The sequence below is a fragment of the Nerophis ophidion genome, linkage group LG11, assembly GCF_033978795.1.
Source record: "Nerophis ophidion isolate RoL-2023_Sa linkage group LG11, RoL_Noph_v1.0, whole genome shotgun sequence".
Lineage (NCBI taxonomy): Eukaryota > Metazoa > Chordata > Actinopteri > Syngnathiformes > Syngnathidae > Nerophis > Nerophis ophidion.
In genome coordinates, this window is record NC_084621.1 from 37,225,795 (window position 1) to 37,251,533 (window position 25,739).

General features: G+C 36.4%; 2 protein-coding genes and 1 long non-coding RNA gene across 4 annotated transcripts in view; 2 read left to right on the forward strand and 1 right to left on the reverse strand.

The window, feature by feature from the left end:
• The first annotated feature begins 39 nt into the window (after nt 1–39).
• On the forward strand, nt 40–13,369 carry LOC133562013 (uncharacterized). Its single transcript, XM_061915805.1, has 6 exons — nt 40–232; nt 11,851–11,943; nt 12,050–12,106; nt 12,177–12,287; nt 12,353–12,469; nt 12,536–13,369. Exons 1-6 carry the CDS (start codon nt 74–76, stop codon nt 12,563–12,565), a joined length of 567 nt encoding a protein of 188 aa, XP_061771789.1. The 5' UTR covers nt 40–73; the 3' UTR covers nt 12,566–13,369.
• Nucleotides 11,767–22,258, reverse strand: LOC133562014 (uncharacterized). Its single transcript, XR_009808815.1, has 3 exons — nt 21,831–22,258; nt 12,332–12,423; nt 11,767–12,254 (listed from the first exon to the last, which is right to left on the reverse strand). It is a non-coding gene; the product is annotated as an uncharacterized LOC133562014 (long non-coding RNA).
• Nucleotides 21,907–25,739, forward strand: part of ptdss1a (phosphatidylserine synthase 1a) — a 26,421-nt gene continuing 22,588 nt past the window's right edge. The window contains exons 1-3 of one of the 2 annotated variants that reach the window (XM_061915801.1): nt 21,907–22,241; nt 22,575–22,666; nt 23,953–23,997. In XM_061915801.1, coding sequence (XP_061771785.1) covers nt 22,057–22,241; nt 22,575–22,666; nt 23,953–23,997 — 322 coding nt within the window. In that variant the 5' untranslated portion in view covers nt 21,907–22,056. The remainder of the gene's footprint in view (nt 22,242–22,574; nt 22,667–23,952; nt 23,998–25,739) is intronic. The other variant, XM_061915802.1, reaches the window with a different exon arrangement.

Sequence of the window (25,739 nt, forward strand, 5' to 3'; positions counted from 1 at the left end):
CCTGCCTGACTTCCTTGTTCCACACCAGAACTTCACAGATTAATGTCAAGTCATCTTGGTGTGTTGGGGGACCATGAAGGAGACGTTTGTGTGTGATGACTACATGATCTTCACCATTCCCATCGGGTCGGACACAGAGGGTTGCGGTAATGTGAGGCCCGGACAATTCCAGTGTGTGTTCAAGGACACCTTTAAAGTTTTTGCTAAGAAGGGTTTTCCAAAACCTCTCGCGGTAAGTGGAGGATCCTTTTACCTTTTGTAGATTGTATATCATTTATTATGATTAGTGGTAGTACAGTATCAGGGAATATTACAAGAAGTACAATCTTAATCCAAAATGTCCTCAAAAGTCAAAGTAAATTTGGAGTTCATGCATGAAGACACCCAAATCCAGCCCATGAATGACTTCAGACTGGCCTGCAAATTCAGATTAAAATTTGAATAATATAGAGCAGTGGTTCTCAAACTTTTTTCAGTGATGTACCCCCTGTGAAATTTTTTTTAATTCAAGTACCCCCTAATCAGAGCAAGGCATTTTTGGTTGAAAAAAAGAGATAAAGAAGCAAAATAAAGCACTATGTCATCAGTTTCTGATTTATTCAATTGTATAACAGTGCAAAATATTGCTCATTTGTAGTGGTCTATCTTGAAATATTTGGAAAAAAAGATGTAAAAATAACAAAAAACTTGTTGAAAAATAAACAAGTGATTCAATTATAAATAAAGATTTCTACACATAGAAGTAATCATCAACTTAAAGTGGCCTCTTTGGGGATTGTAATAGAGATCCATCTGGATTCATGAACTTAATTCTAAACATTTCTCCACAAAAAAAGAAATCTTTAACATCAATATTTATGGAACATGTCCACAAAAAAATCTAGCTGTCAACACTGAATATTGCATTGTTGCATTTCTATCACAGTACATGAACTTAAATTCATATTTTGTTGAAGTAGTATTCAATAAATAAATGTATAAAGTATTTTTGAATTGATGCTATTTTTAGAACATTTAAAAAAAAAATCTCACGTACCCCTTGGCATACCTACAAGTACCCCCAGGGGTACGCGTACCCCCATTTGAGAACCATTGATATAGAGGATCTTTGACTGGCTACTTTTTGCAGTCAGTCTCTAAAATGAGAAACGCACCCTCTGCAAAAAACGGTAATAATGATAAACGCGGTAAAACTTCCGACGGTTAGCGTTACTGTTTTAAAATAAAATGATCAAAAAATTGTGACAGGTGCACTTTGGTACAGTCAAATATTGACTGGCACCAGCTCACTGGCCTAAATGCTAAACCTATATAAACAAATGACTTTGTTGGTACAGTGGCCGTGCCAGCAACTTGAGGGTTCCAGGTTCTAGGCCCGTTTCTGCCATCCTAGTCACTGCCGTTGTGTCCTTGGGCAAGATACTTTACCCACCTGCTCACAGTGTCACCCACACTGGTTTAAATGTAACTTAGTCAATAGGTTTCATTATGTAACGCGCTTTGACTCACTAGAGAAAAGCGCTATATAAATACAATTCACTTCACTTAACTACTGTCTGAGTAACTAAGCTATTCAATTTTGCACATTGAACCTACAAGTTGTGCTCTCTTAGGACAGAGTGATTGTTCTATACTCAGAGGAATACAAGACAGACGTGTTTTCATGGTGCGTTCAAGGACCGCGGAACAGAGTAGGATGCCACAACACCGGGCAGAAATAATAAATAATAATACTGCCTTCCGCCCGATTGTAGCTGAGATAGGCGCCAGCGCCCCCCGCAACCCCGAAAGGGAATAAGCGGTAGAAAATGGATGGATGGATGGAATAATGGTTTTAATTTGTTATGCACTTTTCATTTAAATAAATCTTGAATTGCTACAGTATAAACCAATATTTAAAATAAAGAAAGCTTAGCCATTGAAACAGTTAAAATAAAACACTATTAGTGAAGCATTAGAAACACAAAACATGTAAAATAGATGCTTTTCTAACAGTGTGTTTATTTATTTTTTAATTTTTTTATTGTTTGGTTCTTCTGAAAAGTACATTCAACAACAATAAAGATAACCGTGATCATTTTGGTCACAATAACCATGATATGAACTATAAAGGATCTTTGACCAGCATTTTTGTAGTAGGTGTTAAAAGAGCAGGACATTCCTGTCATGTAGAGGATCTTTGAATAGAGTTTTTGCAGTCGCTCCTTAAAAAGGAGAAAAGCACTCCTGTTACATGAATGATCTTTGACCATCCATCCATTTTCTACTGCTTTTTTTTTTTTAAATAGGTTGTCAAATAGAGCCCTCCTGTTCTGTAAAGGACAACATTAATTCCAAAAACAAACTGTCAATCATCCATATTAACTGCAGAAGCTCGTATGCCAATTTTAACAATATGAAATCATTTTTGGAACAATTTAAAGAACCTTTCAAAATTATTGTTGTATCAGAAACATGGATGGATACAAAAGGATATGAACTCAATTATGTTAATAGATTAAATAAGAATGGAGGCGGAGTTGCTGTGTGTGTGATGAAGGACTTCCATCACAAGGTGGTAAAAAAACATCTCACTAGCTATTGACAATGTTTTAGAGTCTATAACCATTGAGATATGTCATGAAAGAAGTAGAAATGTATTGATCAGTTGTATATATAGAACACCCAACTCAAGTATTGAAGGATTTGAAGACTGGATTAAGGGAACTTTCAATGGAATCAGTCAAAAAGTACTTTTTTTTCTGTGGAAACTTCAATATAGATCTCTTGAACCCCAATAAGCAAAAGTCCATTAATGATTTCATAGATGCAATGTATAGTATGACTTTGTATCCCCAAATCACAAGGCCAACCAGAATTGCAAGTCACAGTGCTACACTTATTGATAATATCTTCACTAATGTCTTTGACAATAACACAACAAGTGGACTGTTCACAACCGACATCAGCGACCATCTGCCAGTTTTTACTATTTATGATGGGAATTACAAGAAGAAGAACATTGAAAAAAAGACATTTCAAAGACTATGCACAGAGGAAAGAATAATTTCCTTCAAGGAGGATCTGAGGAAACAAACTTGGGACAATGTACACAATGAAGATGATGTAGATGATGCATATGGAATTTTTTCAACACCTTTCTAACACTATGATAACATTGTCTTTGGAAAGAACTTAGTAAGAAGCAAAAGAAAAACAACCCACCATGGATGACAAAAGGACTGAGAAATGCTTGTCACAAAAAAAAAAACACATCATATCGAATATTTATAACACAGAGATTTATAGAGGCAGAAAATAAGTATAACAAATATAAAAACAAGCTAATTGGTATACTACGAACATCTAAGAGGAAATACTACAGTCAATTATTAAACAAGAACAGAAAGAACATGAGAGCAACATGGGGCATCCTAAATAGCTTCATTAAAAATGATGCTAAGAAAGATTACCCCCAGTACTTTCTAGATGGAAATACAAAAAATGACAATATGAACCAAATTGTTGAACGTTTTAATGATTACTTTGTTAATATCGGAAAAAATCTGGAACAAAGAATTCCAAATGCAGATGATGGGTCAGTTGAGAACTTGAGTGAACTCATAGACAGAAATCCCAATTCCATGTTTCTTAAGAAGGTGACAAAAGAAGAAGTAATCAAAATTGTAAAAAGTTGTGAATCCAAGACCTCAACCGACTGTCATGGAATAGATATGGTAACGATAAAAAAGGTTATAGAAGACATTTCAGAACCTCTTACATATATCAGTAACGTACCATTTCTAACCGGCAAATTCCCTGACAAAATGAAAATTGCAAAAGTTGTAGCAGTTCATAAGAATGGAGACACACACCAGTTCACTAACTACAGACCAGTTTCATTACTTCCACAATTCTCCAAAATCATGGAGAAACTTTTCAATAGCCGATTAGATACATTTATCATTTGGATTTATAGCAAATATCTGAACATCAATGGCATTAATCAAAATAACAGAGGAAATTACCAATGCAATACACGGTAAAGAATGTGCGGCCGCAGTATTCATGGGTTTAACAAAAGCATTTGACACAATTAATCATGATATTTTAATACAAAATCTAGAATGATATGGCATCAGAGGTTTGGTATTGAACTGGGTAAGAAGCTATTTAACCAACAGGAAGCAATATGTGAAGATGGGTGAAAATATGTCTACACGGTTGGATTTATCTTGTGGGGTACCCCAGGGATTGTTTAATCTTTATATAAACGACATTTGTAAAGTTACAAAGGACTTGAAGTTAGTTTTATTTGCAGATGACACACCTGCTTTCTGTTCAGGAGAGAACACACAGAAGATAATACAAATAATAACGGAAGAAATTAACAAATTAAAAAAATGGTTTGATAAAAACAGACTATCTTTGAATCTCAGTAAAACTAAAATAATACTATTTGGTAACAGTAGAAAAGAGCATCAGACACAAATACAAATAGACGGAGTAGATGTTGAAAGAGTAAAAGAAACCAGATTTTGGGGAGTATTAATAAATGATAAAATGAACTGGAAATCTCATTTACAGTACAAAACATACAACATAAGGTGGCAAAAATCATTTCAATAATGAATAAAGCAAAATACGTCCTTGGCCAAAAAGCACTTTATATTGTCTACTGCTCGCTAGTGTTACCATATCTGAGTTATTGTGCAGAAATATGGGGAAATAACTACAAATGTGCGCTACATTCGTTAACTGTGTTAAAAAAAAAAGATCAATTACAATAATACATAATGTTGGATATAGAGAACATACAAACCCTTTATTTATTGAGTCAAAAATATTAAAGTTCAGTGATTTGGTAAAATTGCAAACAGCTAAAATGATGTACAAAGTAAATTATAACCTGCTGCCAAAGAATGTACAACAATTCCTCTCAACTAAAGAGGAGAAATATAATCTTAGAGGAAAATCTAATTTAAAACATTTGTATGCACGTACAACACTTAAAACCTTTAGCATATCAGTATGTGATATTAAATTATGGAATGGATTAAGTAAAGAAGTTAAATATTGTACTGATATGATCCAGTTTAAGAGGCTGTTCAAATTAATAGTGCTTACGAAGTACAAAGAAGAAGACTTATGAGAAACACTTTCAACCTTTTTGAAAATAAGATATTTTTCATCTCAGTATGTTAATAATGACTGAATTAATTAAGTACATGTTACAAAACTGTTGTGTTATTCATTCATGGATGTCATTTTGCTGTAAAGAAGGTCAGTGAATGAATGTATATATTTGTGGGTGCTCTGACGTGGGAAAGGGGTAGTATTAAATAAGCGTTGCTTCTTACTACTCCTTTTCGGACATAATGTATTGTGAAATTATATGAAATTGCCTGATGAATAATGTTGTAGGTATGTCATGTTCGAAATAAACTAAGAAAAGAAAGAAAGGATCTTTGACTCGAGTGTTAAACAATGCCAAGCGCCAAATCATGAGGATCATGCATGTTTGTACGCAGTTTTAAACGCCGCCGTTTTTTGCAGTCTATTGACACCGAGACATCACAGCGAGTTGGATGTACTTATTTGGACATTAAGTCAAGCTCTCAGAAATCATGACACATATGTACATTTTCAAAAGACAAATTATGATACTTAGGATAGAGTTGGACATGGCTTCATTTGCAGAATTAAACATCTTGCAGACAGGCTGAAAAAACAGGTTGTGAATGTGGAGCAAAATCTTTGCAGAATTTACACCAATTGCTGTCAGTTACACATTTTTTGTAATGTGATTTATTTGATTTGTTTACTTCAGATGCAATCAGTAGTAATTTATTTAACTTCTTTATTCATACTAGTGGTTTTCCTCAAGGTTCCATCTTAGGTCCTTTCTGTTTCATCATCTGGGCTATTTAACTGGTGGCCCATGATTTTAGTGTAAAAGAACTAGTGAGTGACTCACATTTTTGCAGTGGATTCTTAAAAACACCAAAGTACTGTGATAGAGAGGATTTTTGAGTAGCTTTTGTGCAGAGGGTTCTTAAAAACAGCAAAGTGCTTCGGTAGCTCTGACAAAATAAATAGACCGAATATGTATTGCAGAACAAGTGTTTTTAACCTTTTTGACCTTGGGGCCCAGATTTTCCACTACAGAGGGGCATAGTGCCAACTCAAATATTAACACTTAATTAATGAATTCTATTATTGATTTTAATCATATTTAATAATTATATCTAACCTACTTACAGTTTACAACTTTGTCAAATGATATGAAAGCATGTGTTGATTACAAAGACTATATAACATAAACTTCAGGCTTACGTCAGGCTGATTAGAAAAATAAGTATTAATCAAATATACTGCATAAAAAGGGACTCAGAAATAACTGAGAAAAAATACATTCACATACTATTATGTTGTGCTTAACTAAATAAACTAAACTAATAATGAATATATATCTTAACTAAACTGTCAATAAAATTAAAGTGCAAATGAAACATGCTTTATCCGTTTCATGCAGTATAAAGATTCAAATTTCGCTTCAAAAAGCTGTGCACTACAAAATGTGGTCATTGCACTACAAAAAATGCCCCTCTTAAAAAGAGATTAAAAAAAAAAGAATACAAGTTATTTTTGCTTGTAATAAGCAAAAAAAAAAAAATTACAGTTGAACGAGTATAAATTGTCTTGGTAAAATTGATTGAAATAAGACATTACATTTAAGCTTTATAAAACCTAAGAGTGATCTTGAAATTGGCAATTCAAACTTATTATTAGCTATTCTCACTATAATTGTAAAGTTTTGTGTCTTATAACAAAATTGTGATGCTCAAAAGTATATATATTTTTTCAGAGGATCTATTGCCTACAAACAAGTACTTATATCTCACTGAAAAATTATTACTCAGGGGATTGTGATTTGTATTATGTGTGTTTAGATATTTTGATTGGAAATTAGAAATATATACTTGGTGAGATTTTGAGTTTTTCCAGTGTGTAGCAGCTCTAGCCACTAATCCTGACTCCCTCTTTATATATATATTTATATATATATATATATATATATATTAGGGGTGTGGGGAAAAATCGATACAAATCGAGTCGTTTATGTTGTGCGATTCAGAATAGATTCAAATTTTTTAAAAATCTATTTTTTTTTAATTAAAAAAAATATATAGATATATTTTTTTTCATTAATCCAACAAACCACTACACAGCAATACCATAACAATGCAATCCAATTCCAAAACTAAACCTGACCCAGCAACAAAAATGTATATCAACAACAGTATCAATATTAGTTATAATTTTAGCATAGCAGTGATTAAAAATCCCTCATTGAAATTATCATTAGACATTTATAAAAATTAAAAGTGTCACAGTGGCTTACACTTGCATCGCATATCATAAGCTTCACAACACACTGTGTCCAATGTTTTCACAAAGATAAAATAAGTCATATTTTTGGTTTGTTTAATAGTTAAAACAAATTTACATTACTGCAATCAGTTGATAAAACATTGTCCTTTACAATTATAAAATATTTTTTACAAAAATCTTCTACTCTGCTAGCATGTCAGCAGACTGGGGTAGATCCTGCTGAAATCCTATGTATTGAATGAATACAGAATCCTTTTAAATCGGGAAAACAATCATTTTTGAATCGAGAATCGAATCGAAAAAATCGATATATTATCAAATTGTGACCCCAAGAATCGATATTGAATCGAATCGTGGGACACCCAAAGATTCACAGCCCTAATATATATATTTATATATATATATATATATATATATATATATATATATATATATATATATATATATATATATATATATATATATATAAAACAGCACAAATGGTTGCATTATTTTTTTTTGTAGGTTAAAGTGTTTTATATATTGTGCTCCTGAGTTATTGTTTTTAAATGTATTAACATTCATATATAATATCCATCCATCCATTTTTCTACCGCTTGTCCCTTTCGGGGTTGCGGGGGGTCGCTGGAGCCTATCTCAGCTGCATTCGGGCGGTAGGCGGGATACACACTGGACAAGTCGCCATTATATATAATAGTTTATTTATTTTATTTTTCAGTATTAGATGGTTCAAGTCGATCAAAAAATGTTAATAGTCTAAATTAGGAATTTTTTAATTTTAAAAATTTCAGGCAAATTGATGCACTTTACATCTTTTCTGTGACAGAATTTTTGAATTGAATTGAAATATTTATTTCAAACCTGCGCAGTACAACTCAACACAGTTTTTTTTTTTTACATGTTGGCAAATATATTTATGCAAGGCTTGAAAAGAGGTTGGATGAAGCAGATGCTTATAATATCCCAACCCCTCTCACTCATTCCACATTTAACATAAACAATATAATAAAAGAACAAAACTCTATAAACAAAAACAAGAAAAACTCCTGTACATTAACAATACGATAGTACCACTGATACTATGAGACAAGACAAGACGAGACAAAACACACACACACACACAAACGGGCCCAAACACTCTCTGACCATGCACCTCGCTTCCATCACTCTGTACTGAGGGCATCACTCTCTTTCCTCCTCATGTTTCTTCAGTACTTCTTTTTTAAACAGTGTTTTAAATTGAATCATGCTAGAACACATTTTTAAGTTGTCCCCTAAGTTGTTCCACAGACTGACTCCACGCACTGAAATGCACATTGATTTTAAAGTTGTTCTAAATTTAGGCAAATATAATTTGTTGTTTCTTCTTAAACTGTAACAATGGTGACCATCTCTATCATGGAATATGTTCTGTATATTGGATGGTAGAGAGTTTTGGGATGCCCTGAACATAATTTGAGCAGTTTTAAAGTTGATCACATCGTTCAGTTTAAGTTGCTTTAAGTCCATAAATAGTCGATTTGAATGATGTCTGTAGTGAACATTGGACACAATCCTGATAGCCTTTTTCTGCAGAGTGACTAAAGGTTGTAGATGTGATTTATAACAATTACCCCAGACTTCAACACAATAGTTTAAATATGACATAATAAATGAATGATACAATAAAAGCAGAGCATTGGTGTTCAATAAATTACATGATCTCCTCATCATTCCAACACATTTAGCAACTTTTGTCCTCAGGTAACTTATATGAGGCTTCCATGAGATATTTTCATCCATCACCGCTCCTAAGAATGAATTTTGTTGAGCATATTCTATTGGTGTATCATCAATAACAATCCTGATCGGTATATTACTTTTGCGATTGCTAAAGAGCATTATTTTGGTCTTCTTTAAGTTCAGAGACAATTTGTTCGTATTAAACCAAGTTTTTAACTTTATCATCTCCTCAGTTACAGAGGCCAGAAGTTGCTTCACGTCATCACCTGCACATGTAATGGTTGTATCGTCAGCAAAGAGGATGAACTTCAACAGCGTTGATAATTTACATATTTAGTTGATATATATTATAAATAGTGTGGGTCGCAGTATCGAGCCCTGGGGGACTCCATAGGTTATGTTCATGAGTGTAGAATGATGTTGGTCGATCTGAACAATCTGCTGTCTCTCATTTAAGTAGCTTTCCAGCCATTTCCCTGCCAATCCCCTTATCCCATAGTTTTCCAGAACCAATGTTAATAAAGTTATTATTTGTTGGAAATTGATCTATATTTCTATGTTTTTTTCTTTGTAATATTAATATTTATGTATCTACTATTAATATGGACACAATGTTATGCAGAGGTGTATTCCTAACAATTGTATAGACAAATGATACTATTTTTAGTTGCGGCGGAGAGATCACAACATTTGTTTGTCTTCAGAAATTGAGCAGCACTGCTTTAGCTCCAGATTTCTTCTGTTTGTTTGATACAGAGTCGTGTATGAAGATATTATGACGAACTCGGTTTCAGGCAATCTCCTCAATGATTGGTCAAAAGGCACTCATGTGACTACAGCGCTCCATGACTGCTACTAATTTTGAGCTGTTGTTCATTAGTTTTTCGCCTTGTAAAAATGCCCTGTTGTGCAGAATTGGGCTGCTCCACCTGTGAGAATTGTGAAAAGCTTTTACATTGCTTTACCAACAACCTGGAAAGAAGACAAATATGGGAACTGAAGGTTGATGAACAACACTGGAGACAAACCAATTACAGTATCTTGTGCCAAGTAAACACAACAGAACATCCACGTTTTGTTCAGGAGAGAGAGAACACACAGAAGCTAATACAAATAACAGAAGATTTTAATACATTTAAAAGATGGTTTGACAAAAACAGACTATGTCTGAATCTCAATAAACTAAAAATAATGAAATTCGGTAGCAGCAGAAGAGAAAGTCACACATAATTACAAATAGATTGGCATTGAATGAGTAAAACAAAAACTAATTTTGGGTTTAATATTAGATGATAAAATGAACTGGGAATCTTATAAAAATATACGACCTAAAGTAGCAAGAAATTCATCAATAATGAAAAAAGCTTAATAACCAGGGTGTACCCCGCCATCCGCCCGAATGCAGCTGAGATAGGCTCCAGTACCCCCCGACACCCCAAAAGGGACAAGCGGTAGAAGATGGATGGGATGGATCGATGTTCTGCACCAAAAATCACTCCATATTCTCTGCTGCTCGACAGTGTTGCCATATATCAGTTATTGTGCAGAAATACGGGGAAATAACAACAAAAGTACACTTATTTACGTATAGCATGTTACAAAAAAGAAAGATCAGTTAGAATAATACATAATGAGTTATTCATACTGTGATTACAAATACATTGGAGGCAGCCACCACAGTTGACATACTTCACACACACAAGTCATAATCTCTCCAAGACTGTTTGTCCAAAGCTAATTAGGACTTTGGCAAAATGAGGGTAATAAGAATTTTTTTGGGTTGTGCTGTGTATTTTTTTACATTTATTGCACCGTCGGGTGCGTGTTAGACAACCTCCTGGTCATGAAACACTGCAGGAATGTAGCAGCATCCATCAATTTTCTACCGCTTGTCCCTTTCGGGGTCGCAGGGTTGCTGGAGCCTATCTTAGCTGCATTCGGGAGGAAGGCGGGCTACACCCTCAGCAGTGCGTAAAATACAGCCGCGAAAATTCTATTTTCACTAAATAATAGCTTCCATCCATTTTTCCACCGCTTATTCCCTTTGGGGTCGCGGGGGGCGCTGGTGCCTATCTCAGCTACAACCGGGCGGAAGGTGGGCTACACCCTCAGCAGTGCGTCAAATACAGCCGCGAAAATTTTATTTTCACTAAAAATAGCTTTGTTTAGTGAAATAGTTTTATTGTAAGTTTAGGAGTTAAGTATGTTTATGTTTACTATATTTACACACATTCCTGGTAGCAGTCATGCCGCCTGTTGTTTAGTTGGCCATACTCTTTATACGTAACTCTGATTTGCTATTGTCATTACTGGCACATGTGTTGGAAAAGTGTATAACAACTGAGTAACGCTGCGGCCCATACGGACAACTGCTGAGAAACAGATATTTTTTGGATGCCCTCTCAGGGGCGCTTGCAGCCTAACTGAGTCAAGGAACACTGCTGTAAAGGACATTTGGTCCCCAGAATATACAAAATGACAGTAATAGTAAAGGGAGACGCCCGGCTCCCCGGTCCTTCACTGTCTGGAAATGTGGCCCTCAAAACAATTTAGTCAAAGTATCAAAACATTTGCATTTTCCAGGATTTTTAATATGTGCACCCATTATTTGCAGTTGTGCAGGCGAGTCTTAGATCTTAACCCCAGGAAACAGCAGCGACACCTGTAACATTTGGATGTAGCTTTGCAGGGAGGTGTTGCGTCTCCCTTTTATCGCAACTTAAAGAGCAACTGATTGTTTGTCTTCTTTTCCAGGCAGCACAATGCCTTATTGGAGTTTCCGTGGTCAGTCTTGGTGTTATGTTTTATCTGACACAAAATATGTTCCACATCTTTCCCAGTGTTGTGGTAAATATATTCTAGTTTCTATCAATTCGCCTTTTCTTCGCATAACTTGATATCGTCATTATTTCCTGTGTTGTGGAAGTAATGTTTGTGTTGTGGTATGATTTAGTTTGTGCTGAGTGGAATGCTGAGCTACGCTGCAGGCCGTGCTCCAAACATGCGTGTGGTAAGTAGACGTTTTTCAATAAAGTGAACATGAAGAACATTTTAATTGTCCTTTTCTTTCCATCTGACAGATGAAACTGTCATTTTGTCTGAACATCCTCAGCTTCTTGTGGTCAGTGGTGGCAACTTGTCTCCTTGTGATCGATATTCTACATGATAGAAGAATATATGATGATGTTAAGGTATAAACTATGTCCCAAGCTTGAATCGGCAAAAAAAAACCAACCTTTCTTTGTGTTTTTTCCAGCTGCATGCGGCCGTCAGAGTGATGATTGTGAGTCTGCTGGTTGCGGAAAGCTTCATCGCCTTGTTTCTTATCTACTGGCAGAACAAAGCAATTTGCAGACAACATTTCAACACTCTGGTAGGTCGCCTCCACATCATTGCAGTACAAGTCACAAAACTAATGATTGGACTTTTTTACCGGCAGCCCATCATTCATCTGACACACGAGGACTGATGCATTCCAACACGCCAGCAAGTTTGAAAAAATGTTTAATTATTGTGCAAATAGCTCTGGATGGACCTTACCTTCTTGTGTATTACTATAGCTGTTTTACTGGATACTTTGTCCAATAGGGGGCGCAATTATAAGGTAACATTCTTATTGGGAGTATTTTGCATGTAATTGCAATATTGGAAAAGCCATTTATTCAAAATAATTACAATTGCAAATTTACCATACGTCATCAAATAGTGGCCGACACCACACTGATGGAGGCCGAGCCACAACTAATCGCCAGGTGAGACGTTTTTTTCGCTCAGGAAAACAACAACCCCCAAATCTGTTTAACATAAAAACATACATTTTTCAACCTGTGTATTATTTAAGAAGTGTAGTATTACATGTACAATAACAAGCTATACGTATCAGTTCAATACAGTTTTATACAATCTAGGCAGACTCATCACTAAGGAGGTCCTTATGGCCTGAAAAATTATATAAATAAATAAATAAATGGGTTGTACTTGTATAGCGCTTTTCTACCTTCAAAGTACTCAAAGCGCTTTGACACTACTTCCACATTTACCCATTCACACACACATTCACACACTGATGGAGGGAGCTGCCATGCAAGGCGCCAACCAGCACCCATCAGGAGCAAGGGTGAAGTGTCTTGCTCAGGACACAACGGACGTGACGAGGTTGGTACTAGGTGGGATTTGAACGAGGGACCCTCGGGTTGTGCACGGCCACTCTTCCACTGCGCCACGCCGTCCCCATATATATATTAATAGTAAAAATTTTATGTAATATACTATATTGTAGCACATACATATTAATTAATACTGTGTGTGTGTGTGTGTGTTATATATATATATATATATATATATATATATATATATATATATATATATATATATATATATATATATATATATATATATATATATATATATTTAAATACAACAAAGTGACAAATTATTGAATTGGGTGTGTGTCATTATTTAATAAAATACTAAATATGTGTTTCTTGTGGTTTTATTTTGTGAAATTTGTGTTTTTTGTGGGGGAATAACTTTAATATAGTGTTTTATACTTCAACATTTTTATAATACATTAATTTATAATATGTACAGTATGTATGTGTGTGTGACTAAATTATAAATGATAAAACTATGTTTCATTTTGTGGAGATAATACATTACTACATGTGATGTGTGTATTGTGTTTTTATATTTTGAAAATATTATTTTGTATCATACTTGAATATGTATTATAATACATTGATAATATTATGTACATTATTTATGTGTGTATGGATATATACTGTATTCAAATACAACAAATAATAATTGAATCCATAATTGAATTAGGTATAATTTGTGTAGAAAATAGTAAACTGTTTCATTATTTAATACATTACTAAGTATTGTGTGTGTTATGTTATCTTTTTTGAAAATATTTAGTATTTTATACTTGAACATGTATTATAATTCATGAAATAATATGTAAAGTATATACGTGTGTATGAATATATACTGTATTTAATTCAATTTATATATTATTTAATTAGGAATACTTTGTAGAGAAGAATGTAAAATGATTTATTATTTAATACATTACTAGATATGTGTGTATTTGTGTAAAGGCCTTACCCCGAAGTGTTGTGTATTTGTGTAAAGGCCTTACCCCGAAGTGTGTGAATGTTTGGGCATCTAACGATTCGATTCTGATTCCTTTGGTGATGATTTGATTTAGAATCGATTTTCAATTCAACTCGGTTTTCAATTCGAATCTCTACTTGCACTGTATTTTTTAGTATAGTAATAAGAAGTAGGGCTTCACGGTGGCAGAGGGGTTAGTGCGTCTGCCTCACAATATGAAGGTCCCGCAGTCCTGGGTTCAAATCCAGGCTCGGGATCTTTCTGTGTGGAGTTTGCATGTTCTCCCCATGAATGCGTGGGTTCCCTCCGGGTACTCCGGCTTCCTCCCACTTCCAAAGACATGCACTGGGGATAGGTTGATTGGCAACACTATATTGGCCCTAGTGTGTGAATGTGAGTGTGATTGTTGTCTGTCTATCTGTGTTGGCCCTGCGATGAGGTGGCGACTTGTCCAGGGTGTACCCTGCCTTCCGCCCGATTGTAGCTGAGATAGGCGCCAGCGCCCCCCGCGACCCCGAAAGGGAATAAGCGGTAGAAAATGGATGGATGGATAATAAGAAGTAGAAAATTCTGGCGGAAATTTTGATGGGCCTACTATCTGTGCCCTGGACATCTGGCCGGGAGTTAAGTTAACTTAACTTAGCACTTTAATGTTAGCATGCTTATGTTTGCATGCTAACAGTTAGCATGTGTCACATACCAAGTTATATGACTGTTAGGTGTATGGCGGACTAATTAGAGAGAAAAAAAACATAAAATTAGCTAAAAAGGTAGTATGTTCATATTAGTATGCTAGGATGCTAACATTAGCATGTTAGTGGTTAACAAGTGTCACATACAAAGTTATACGACTCTATGGTAAAGGTTTGCAAATTGAGCGCAAAGATCTAGCATTTTAATGTTAGCATGCTTATGTAAACATGCATACAGTTAGCATGTTACAAATACCAAGTTTTACGATTGTGAGGTGTATGGCTGCAGAATTAGACAAAAAAGCGTAAAATTAGTTGTTAGCGGTATAACATGTGGGGGTTCGTTGGCCGGTTCGTCCCGTACTGCCTGTAAGAGAAACGTGTGGGAACTATAATAGTAACATTATAATACAATAGGGACGGCGTGGAGCGGTTGAAAGAGTGGCCGTGCCAGCAACCTGAGGGTTCCCGGTTCAATCCCCACCTTCTACCAACCTCGTCACTTTCGTTGTGTCCTTGAGCAAGGCACTTCAACCTTGCTCCTGATGGGTCGTGGTTAGGGCCTTGCATGGCAGCTAACGCCATCAGTGTGTGAATGTGTGTGTGAATGTGATAAAAAAAAGGGCTGCACAGTAGGGCAGGGGTTAGTGCATGTGCCTCACAATACGAAGGTCCTGAGTAGTCCTGAGTTCAATCCCAGGCTTTGAATCTTTCTGTGTGGAGTTTGCGTGTTCTCCCTGTGACTGCGTGGGTTCCCTCCAGGTACTCCGGCATGCTCCCACCTCCAAAAAACATGCACCTGGGGATAGGTTGATTGGCAACACTAAATTGGCCCTAGTGTGTGAATGTGAGTGTGAATGTTGTCTGTCTATCTGTGCTGGCCCTGCGTTGAGGGGGCGACTTGTCCAGGGTGTACGACGCCTTTCGCCGAAATGCAGCTGAGATAGGCTCCAGCCAAGGGCGTCACTAGGCCTATTTTAGGGGGGCTCCAGCCCCCTAAAATATTCTTAAGCCCCCCCTAAATGATTTGGCATTATATTTTATTTTATTTATATTTATTTTCTTTTTTTTACAAATACATGCCGAAATATTCATTTTGAAGTGGCCCGAATAAGAGTTAAAAATAAATAATCATATAACTTGTCATTATTCACTCAGTTTCCCCTCACTTCATAGCGTAAGGAGCGCTACTGCCTACTGGCGCTGACGAGAAGAGACACACGGCCGCCATTTTGGAGTGGTGATCCACTCCACTCAGTGCAATTGTTTTGGCAGGAGCAATGAACTGTCTGCGCATTTTATCTCACTGAATACCACCGATTTTCACGCGCTTTTTTGTCATACAGGTAACTATGATAAAGGACACATGTTTTGGCGTGTTCATAGTTTGCTTAACAGTAATATAATATTCTCATATGCTAGGAGTGACCAGACGTCCAAGAACAAAACTGGGAATAATAATCCCAGAGAAGGGGGAAAAAACGGTCAACTATTTTTAAATTGAAGAAACAATATGATTAGGTTATATATACATGTGTATATCCTACATAAACAATGTATGAATATATTATATATCTATATATCTTACGGACCAATAGACTGTATCTCTGTTGCTGCAACGGCAGAGAGTTTATTCTGTCTTGACACTTTGTATTGATACTTTCTATTCCATTCTTCCCGTAAACGGTCATGTTTACAGTGATTGTTTTATATGTATTTTTCATGTATGTTGCTTTGGATAAAAGTGTCTGCCAAATACTTAAACATATATAAACACCTGAAAGTCTTTATAATCTGCTAAAACCACCAATCTGTTTCACTAGATTCAGAATAAAACCAAAGTTTGTCTTACCCAACAAAGTTAGTATTTGAATATTGTTACTTGAAGACTTATTCCTGGTTACACTTATACAGAGAGTATTGTCTTATGTTTTGCCTAAAATAAGAATGCATCTTAATCAGCGGTGGCTGGTTGAATTGTGTTTTAGGTGGGGCTGAAAGTTTGTAAACCAAATACCTGTAGGGACATCATTCTCCCCCAGAAGATTTCTTTGTGATTTTCACATGCAAGTATTGAAGGTCTTTGCTCCTTCTCAACTCCGTGGTCAAGCTGCACAAAACCTTGTGTCTGCAATTGTAAGTAATTTAGTTTTTAAGTTTTGTGTTTCTTGTAGAATCTATATACAGTAGTATACATTAGCCTATTGTTAAAATAATGAAAAAAAACAAATATGTAAAGATATTTGTTTTATTGCATTGATTTGTGACATTAATAGCTGTTGTATTATTATAGGATGGCTTGTTAAACATTTCATAGGATTTTCAGAGGGAGGAAAATCCAAGACATTTAATATAAAACGTAAAATGAATAAATGCATAAAGAGAAAAAGAAAAAAATGGTTAAAAGCCATCGTCCCGTGCATTTTTTTTTACCGTCCCCGGGACGACGGGACATCATTAATGTCAAGCCCTGGAAGTTACATTTTATTGTTTGCATTATTTGTTTCAGCATTGCACTACTAGGGGCTAAGCCCCCCCCCGTCCTTAAAAGCTAGTGACGGCCCTGGCTCCAGCAACCCCCCTTACCCCGAAAAGGACAAGCGGTAGAAAATGTATGGGTATACAAACCCTGTTTCCATATGAGTTGGGAAATTGTGTTAGATGTAAATATAAACGGAATACAATGATTTGCAAATCATTTTCAACCCATATTCAGTAGAATATGCTACAAAGACAACATATTTGCTGTTCAAACTGATAAATATTTTTTTTTTTTGGGAAAGGTGGCAATAAATACTGATAAAGTTGAGGAATGCTCATCAAACACCTTTTTGGAACATCCCACAGGTGTGCAGGCTAATTGGGAACAGGTGGGTGCCATGATTGGGTTTAAAAACAGCTTCCATGAAATGCTAAGTCATTCACAAACAAGGATGGGGCGAAGGTCACCAATTTGTAAGCAAATTGTCGAACAGTTTTAGATTAGCATTTCTCAACGAGCTGTTGCAAAGAATTTAAGGATTTTACCATCTACGGTCTGTAAAATCATCAAAAGGTTCCGAGAATCTGGAGAAATCACTGCACGTAAGCGATGATATTATGAACCTTTGAGCCCTCAGGTGGTACTGCATCAAAAACCGACATCAGTGTGTAAAGGATATCACCACATGGGCTCAGGAACACTTCATAAATCCACTGTCAGTAACTACAGTTGGTCGCTACATCTGTAAGTGCAAGTTAAAACTCTACTATGAAAAGCGAAAGCCATTTATCAACAACACAAAGAAACGCCACTGGCTTCGCTGGGCCCAAGCTCATCTAAGATGGACTGATGCAAAGTGGAAAAGTGTTCTGTGGTCTGACAAGTCCACATTTCAAATTATATTTGGAAACTGTGGACGTGGTGTCCTCCGGAACAAAGAGGAAAATAACCATCCGGATTGTTATATACGCAAAGTTGAAAAGCCAGCATCTGTGATGCTATGGGGTTGTATTAGTGCCCAAGGCAATGGTAACTTATACATCTGTGAAGGCACCATTAATGCTGAATGGTCCATACAGGTTTTGGAGCAACATATGTCGTCATCCAAGCAACGTTATCATGGACGCCCCTGCTTATTTCAGCAAAACAATGCCAAGCCACGTGTTACAACAGCGTGGGTTCGTAGTAAAAGAGTGCGGGTACTTTCCTGGTCTGCCTGCAGTCCAGACATGTCTCCCATCGAAAATGTGTGGCGCATTATGAAGCGTAAAATACGACAACAAGACCCCGGACTGTTGAACAACTTAAGCTGTACATCAAGCAAGAATGGTTAAGAATTCCACTTTCAAAGCTTCAACAAATAATTCCCTCAGTTCCCAAACGTTTATTGAGTGTTGTTAAAAGAAAAGGTGATTTAACACAGTGGTGAACATGCCCTTTCCCAACTACTCTGGCACGTGTTGCAGCGATGAAATTCTAAGTTAATTATTATTTGCAAAAAAAATATATAAAGTTTATGAGTTTGAACATCAAATATCATGTCTTTGTAGTGAATTCAACTGAATTTGGGTTGAAAAGGATTTTCAAATCATTGTATGCCGTTTATATTTACATCTAACACAATTTACCAACTCATAGGGAAACGGGGTTTGTAGTATAATAGTGAATAGACACTGGCATTGCAGCAGGCCCATAATTAAATTTGTCAAAACAGGTTGCAGGTTAGAAAAGCTCTTTGTGGAGGTTGAAACTTCCATTTATCCATTTTCTACCGCTTGTCCCTTTTGGGGGTCGCGGGGTGTCGCTGGAGCCTATCTTAGCTGCATTCGGGCGTAAGGCGGCGTATACCCTGGACAAGTCGCCACCTCATCACAGGCCCAACACAGATAGAGAGACATCATTCACACTCACATTCACACACTAGGGCCAATTTAGTGTTGCCAATAAACTTGGCTGAAACTTATTTTTAACAACTTAGTTTAAAAAGGGAACTATATATATATATATATATATATATATATATATATATATATATATATATATATTAGGGATGCAAATCTTTTGGTGTCCCATGATTCGATACAATATCGATTCTTGGGGTCACGATTCGATAATGTATCGATTTTTTCGATTCGATTCGATTCTCGATTCCAAAACGATATTTTTCCGATTCTGTATTCATTCAATACATAGGATTTCAGCAGGATCTACCCAAGTCTGCTGACATGCAAGCATAGTAGTAGAATTTAAAAAAAAAAAAACTTTTATAATTGTAAAGGACAATGTTTTATCAACTGATTGCAATAATGTAAATTTGTTTTAACTATTAAACAAACCAAAAATATGAATTATTTTATCTTTGTGAAAATATTGGACACAGTGTGTTGTCAAGCTTATGAGATGCGATGCAAGTGTAAGCCATTGTTTTTTTGTTTTTTTTTATAAATGTCTAATGATAATTTCAATGAGGGATTTTTAATCACTGCTATGCTAAAATTATAACTAATATTGATACTGTTGTTGATAATTCATTTTTGTTTCACTACTTTTGGTTTGTTGGCCTGGCGATGAAGTGGCGACTTGTCCAGGGTGTACGCCGCCTTCCGCCTGATTGTAGCTGAGATAGGCGCCAGCGCCCCCCGCGACCCCAAAAGGGAATAGGCGGTAGAAAATGGTTGGATGGATGGATACTTTTGGTTTGTTCTGTGTCGTGTTTGTGTCTCCTCTCAAAGGCCTACTGAAACCCATTACTACCCACCACGCAGTTTGATACTTTATACATCAATGATGAAATATTAACATTGCAACACATGCCAATACGGCTTTTTTAGTTTACTAAATTGCAATTTTAAATTTCCCGTGACTTTTTTCTTGAAAACGTCGCCTAATGATGACGTGTACGTGTGACGTTACGGGCTGTTATGAATATGAGCGCTGCGTACACACACAGCTAAAAGTCGTCTGCTTTAACGGCATAATTACACAGTATTTTGGACATCTGTGTTGCTGAATCTTTTGCAATTTGTTCAATTAATATTGGAAAAGTCAAAGTAGAAAGACGGAGTTGGGAAGCTTTAGCCCTTAGCCACACAAACACACGGTGATTCCTTGTTTAAAATTCACGGAGGTGAAACTTTAGTATGGATCACAGCGACATGGATCCCGACTACATGTCAACCAGCAGGTTTCGGTGGGAAAATTTTGGTTAAAAAGTCGCCTCTTACCAGATATCAGCTGAGCTTGTGCCGTCCATACAGCTGCCGTCGACTCCCCTGAGACACTGCGCGTCAACACCCGGCCGTGGACGTACACTTCCGACTATCAGGTACAGTTAAACTCACTAAAACACTAGCAACACAATAGAAAGATAAGGGATTTCCAAGAATTATCCTAGTAAATGTCTCTAAAAACATATGAGTCCGTTTCAATGCAACGCGATTGCAATCGCGTTTTTTTTATTTTTTTTTATTTTTTTCTAGTCCGTCGCTATCAATATCCTCAAACACGAATCTTTCATCCTCGCTCAAATTAATGGGGAAATTGTTGTTTTCTCGGTCTGAATAGCTGTTTTTGTTGGAGGCTCCCATTAAAATCAATGTGAATATATGAGGAGCCATCAACATGTGACCTCATCGTCTGCGACTTCTGGTAGAGGAAGGGCTTTTCTCCAGTTGCGAACTTTATCGTGGATGTTCTCTACTAAATCTTTTCAGCAAAAATATGGCAATATCGCGAAATGAACAAGTATGACACATAGCATGGACCTGCTATCCCCGTTTATATAAGAAAATCTCATTTCAGTAGGCCTTCAATTTCTCTGTTTATTGCAGTTCTGAGTGTTGCTGGGTCAGGTTTGGTTTTGGAATTGGATTGCATTGTTATGGTATTGCTGTGTAGTGGTTTGTTGGATTGACAAAAAAAAAATTTAAAAATGGATTTAAAAAAAAAAGAGAAACGATTCTGAATCGCACAACGTATTCGAATCGACTTTTTACCACACCCCTAATATAAAGTATATATATATATATATATATATATATATATATATATATATATATAATCAAATTGTGAACATTATAAATAGATATTTAGAATCTCGATGAAAAAGAATCTCAACATGAATCTGAGATTAAAAAAATTTAAACAGTCATGCAACGCAACCGGCAACCACTAGAGGGAGACACACACTACAAACGTCAAGTTAAAATTAAATTGTTTTGATTGATTGAGACTTTTATTAGATTGCACAGTACAGTACATATTCCTTACAATTGACCACTAAATGGTAACACCCGATGCGTTTTTCAACGTCTTTAAGTCGGGGTCCACGTTAATCAATTCATGGTAAAGGGCCGTCATTCATTTGACATTGAAATCGCATCATGTGTTTGTATCAGGACTGATTTTGTGACAAGATTCGATTAACAAGTGAAAACAATGACCTCATAATGGAGAATGGGCTCTTCCGTTCGGAGACACTCCCTGTCAATGTTTACACCAACCAAAGCTCACCACTCGGATATCGTTTCCATTTCGCCCGCCGTTACCCTTCGCGGATGTCCTCTGTGCCGCCGGTGCGCGACCTTCCGCCGGAGCCATGTCCGCCCGCTCCCCTGCTGCGGCTTGCTGCGCATGTCCGGGTGGAGGGGCTACTAGCTCGGGCCAGCTATGGCGACAGTGTACCGCGGCGGCTCCCACACTCTCAGCAAGGATGACGTGAACTACAGGATGCATTTCCGAATGATAAACGAGCAGCAGGTCGAGGACATCACGATAGAGTTCTTCTATCGGCCGCACACCATCACTTTGCTGACATGCACCGTGCTCAGTTTGATGTACTTCGCCTTCGCGAGGTAAGGGGAAGGGGGGGCTAGCATGCTAACGGCTAACAGTGATGCTCTGACTCGCGCAGGTACATTCTGGCTGGTTGGCGTGTAGCTGACCACTAATACCACTTTTTTGAACTTGAAGACAATAAACATGTAAACATTTAACATCTTGCCCACCGCCTCTGTTAGCTACCACACAAACTAGCATTGACAAAGTAAAGGAGTCAACAAACTATCAATTTCACTATAAATCCTTACAAATGTTATAGTAACCCAGTGTTTTAGTGACACTTCGATTGCTGCATGTATTGTCTGCTTTAATACCAAACTAATATATAATCTGTGCTTTGATTCTAGAGATGATGGGAATCCAGATAATAATCTTTGGGTGGGCCTCATTTTGGTCATCTCTTTCTTCCTTGTCATCAGTGTGCTGGCATTTCCCAATGGTACTACATTTTCCATAATGTGTGAATGTGAGTGTGAATGTTGTCTGTCTATCTGTGTTGGCCCTGTGATGAGGTGGCGACTTGTCCAGGGCAGTGGTTCTCAACCTTTTTTCAGTGATGTACCCCCTGTGAACATTTTTTTAATTCAAGTACCCCTTATCCAGTGGTTCTTAACCTGGGTTCGGTAGAACCCTAGGGGTTCAGTGAGTCAGGGGTTCGACGGACCCTCCGCCGCAGAGGTCGAGACACACCCGACTCATCGTGCAAATAAAAACTTCTCCATATCGGCGTATTATGGATACGGCCACAGCAGAAGTCATACTGATTTGCAGGTGTGTAATTTGTTGTGAGTTCATGCACTGTGTTGGTTTTGTCCTTTGAGCAAGATGATGTTTGCGCATGGCTCATTTTGTGCACCGGTAAAAAAAAACAAAAAAACTTTGACTTGAATTTGAAAAAAATATAAATATATTTTTCACAAAAGAAGGGTTCGGTGAATGCACATATAAAACTGGTGGGGTTCGGTATCTCCAACAAGGTTAAAAACCACTGCCCTAATCAGAGCAAAGCATTTTTGGTTGAAAAAAGTAAGATACAGCACTATGTCATCAATTTCTGATTTATTAAATTGTATAACAGTGCAAAATATTGCTCATTTGTAGTGTTCTTTATTGAACTATTTGGAAAAAAAGATAAATATAACTAAAAACTTGTTGAAAAATAAACAAGTGGTTCAATTATAAATAAATATTTCTACACATAGAAGTAATCATCAACTTAAAGTGCCCTCTTTGGGGATTGTAATAGATATCCATCTGGAATCATGAACTTAATTCTAAATATTTCTTCACAAAAAAAGAAATCTTTAACATCAATATTTATGGAACATGTCCACAAAAAATCTAGCTGTCAACACTGAATGTTTCATTGTTGCATTTCTTTTCACAGTTTATGAACTTACATTCATATTTTGTTGAAGTATTATTCAATAAATATATTTATAAAGGATTTTTGAAATGTTGCTATTTTTAGAATATTTTTAACAAATCCCACGTACCCCTTGGCATACCTTCAAGTACCCCCAAGGGTACGCGTAACCCCATTGGAGAACCACTGGTCCAGGATGTACCCCGCCTTCTGCCCGAATCCAACTGAGATAGCCACCCCCCCCCGCAACCCCAAAAGGGACAAGCGGTAGAAAATGGATGGATTTTTCGTAGCATAAGCACTTTTTTTATTTTTGGAAAGCTTCAATACAAGTCATTCACTGTATTTGTCCATTGTAGGTCCGTTCACAAGACCACACCCAGCGATATGGAGGATAGTCTTCGGTGAGTATAGGTATTCCTTTAGTCTAATAAAAGTCATGCCGTTGTGTAAATAAATAGTTATTATAAGATCTAATGGTAGGGGAAATATTGCATTGCTTCAATGTTCAATTACCTAAAGCAGGGGTGTCAAACTCATTTTATATCGGGGGCCACATGGAGAAAAATCTACTCCTAGTAAAATCATGGCACGATAACTTAAAACTCAAGACAACTTCAGATTGTTTTCTTTGTTTAAAATGTATGTTGTTGTTTGTTTTTTTTACACTTAAATGTTGCGGTTAATAGTAGGGATGTCAGATAATTTATTTTTTGCTGCTATCCGCTATTCCGATATTGTCCAACTCTTAATTACCGATACTGATACCAACCGATACAGATATATAAAGTCGTGGAATTAACACATTATTATGCCTAATTTTGTTGTGATGCCCCGCCGGATGCATTAAACAATGTAACAAGGTTTTCCAAAAGAAATCAACTCAAGTTATGGAATAAAATGCCAACATGGCACTGCCATATTTATTGTTGAAGTCACAAAGTGCATTATTTTTTTAACGTGCCTCAAAACATCAGCTTTGAATTTGGGACATGAGGAGGTGGGCGGTTGAGGTGTGGGGTGGAGGGGGGGTTATTGGCGCGCCGTTCCTCTCTCTACGTCAGTGTACACAGCGTTGTTTCAAAAAGTCATAAATTTTACTTTTTTCAAAACCAATACCATTAATTTCCGATATTACATTTTAAAGCATTTATCAGCCGATATTATCGGACATCTACAGTTAATAGTATTATAAATGTATTGTTATTTATACTTTCTGAATAAATTACATGAAAATGTTCATCAGTCAACTCAAGAAAAAAATATCAAAATCAAACTACAATATGTTATTTATGTACTTTGCTTGTTTTCCTCGACTGTTGCACTAACATGTGGTTTCTTTTTTTTTTTTTTTTTTTTTACATATGTAGCATCATCTACAAAGATACAAAGAATTGCTATTGCGACATCTCGTGCACACATTTAGAACAGCAGTTTCTTTCTTTCAAAAATGTTTTTGTTTTTTTATTCTTAGTGAACTCACCCCGAGGGCCGGATGAAACCTGTTCGCGGGCCTGATCCGGCCTGCGGGGAGTACATTTGACCACCCTGTCTTAAAGAGAAACTGCACTATAATTCACAGTCATTATGAGAGACAACACATATATTTTTTAAAATGCATTATAACTTGTAAATTAACATAAATAAAAGTCTGTTTACAGTGGAGCCAACGGGAGCCATGACGTCAATGCGTTTATTACAACAATAAAAACCCAATAGATAAATTAAGTGCCCTGAATATTAACCAAATATTGGCGATAGTGTTATTATAAGCGCTAACGTTAAAGACCTTCATTTCACAGTGCATTGATCAGAGAAAGGCAAATTCTATTTCTTCAAAGCCCTCTAAAACAACTTCCAACCCTACATCAACATTTTATATACACAAATCAAAAATATATATAAATAGTAACAGACACATTCATAACACGTACAATATTTACTATATTTTGGTCATTTTATGCAATACCGGAACTTCTTTCCTCAGCGCATTGATTTCCGTTTCCATAGCAGCGCACCTCAAACTATCGGCATCTATTGTGTGTTCCTTTTTCCGGAAACATACGCGAGTGCGTTCTAATCATGGCAGACTTGGTAACAGACAACAAAGATGACTATTTTTGGACAAATGAGGATTCGCAATCTT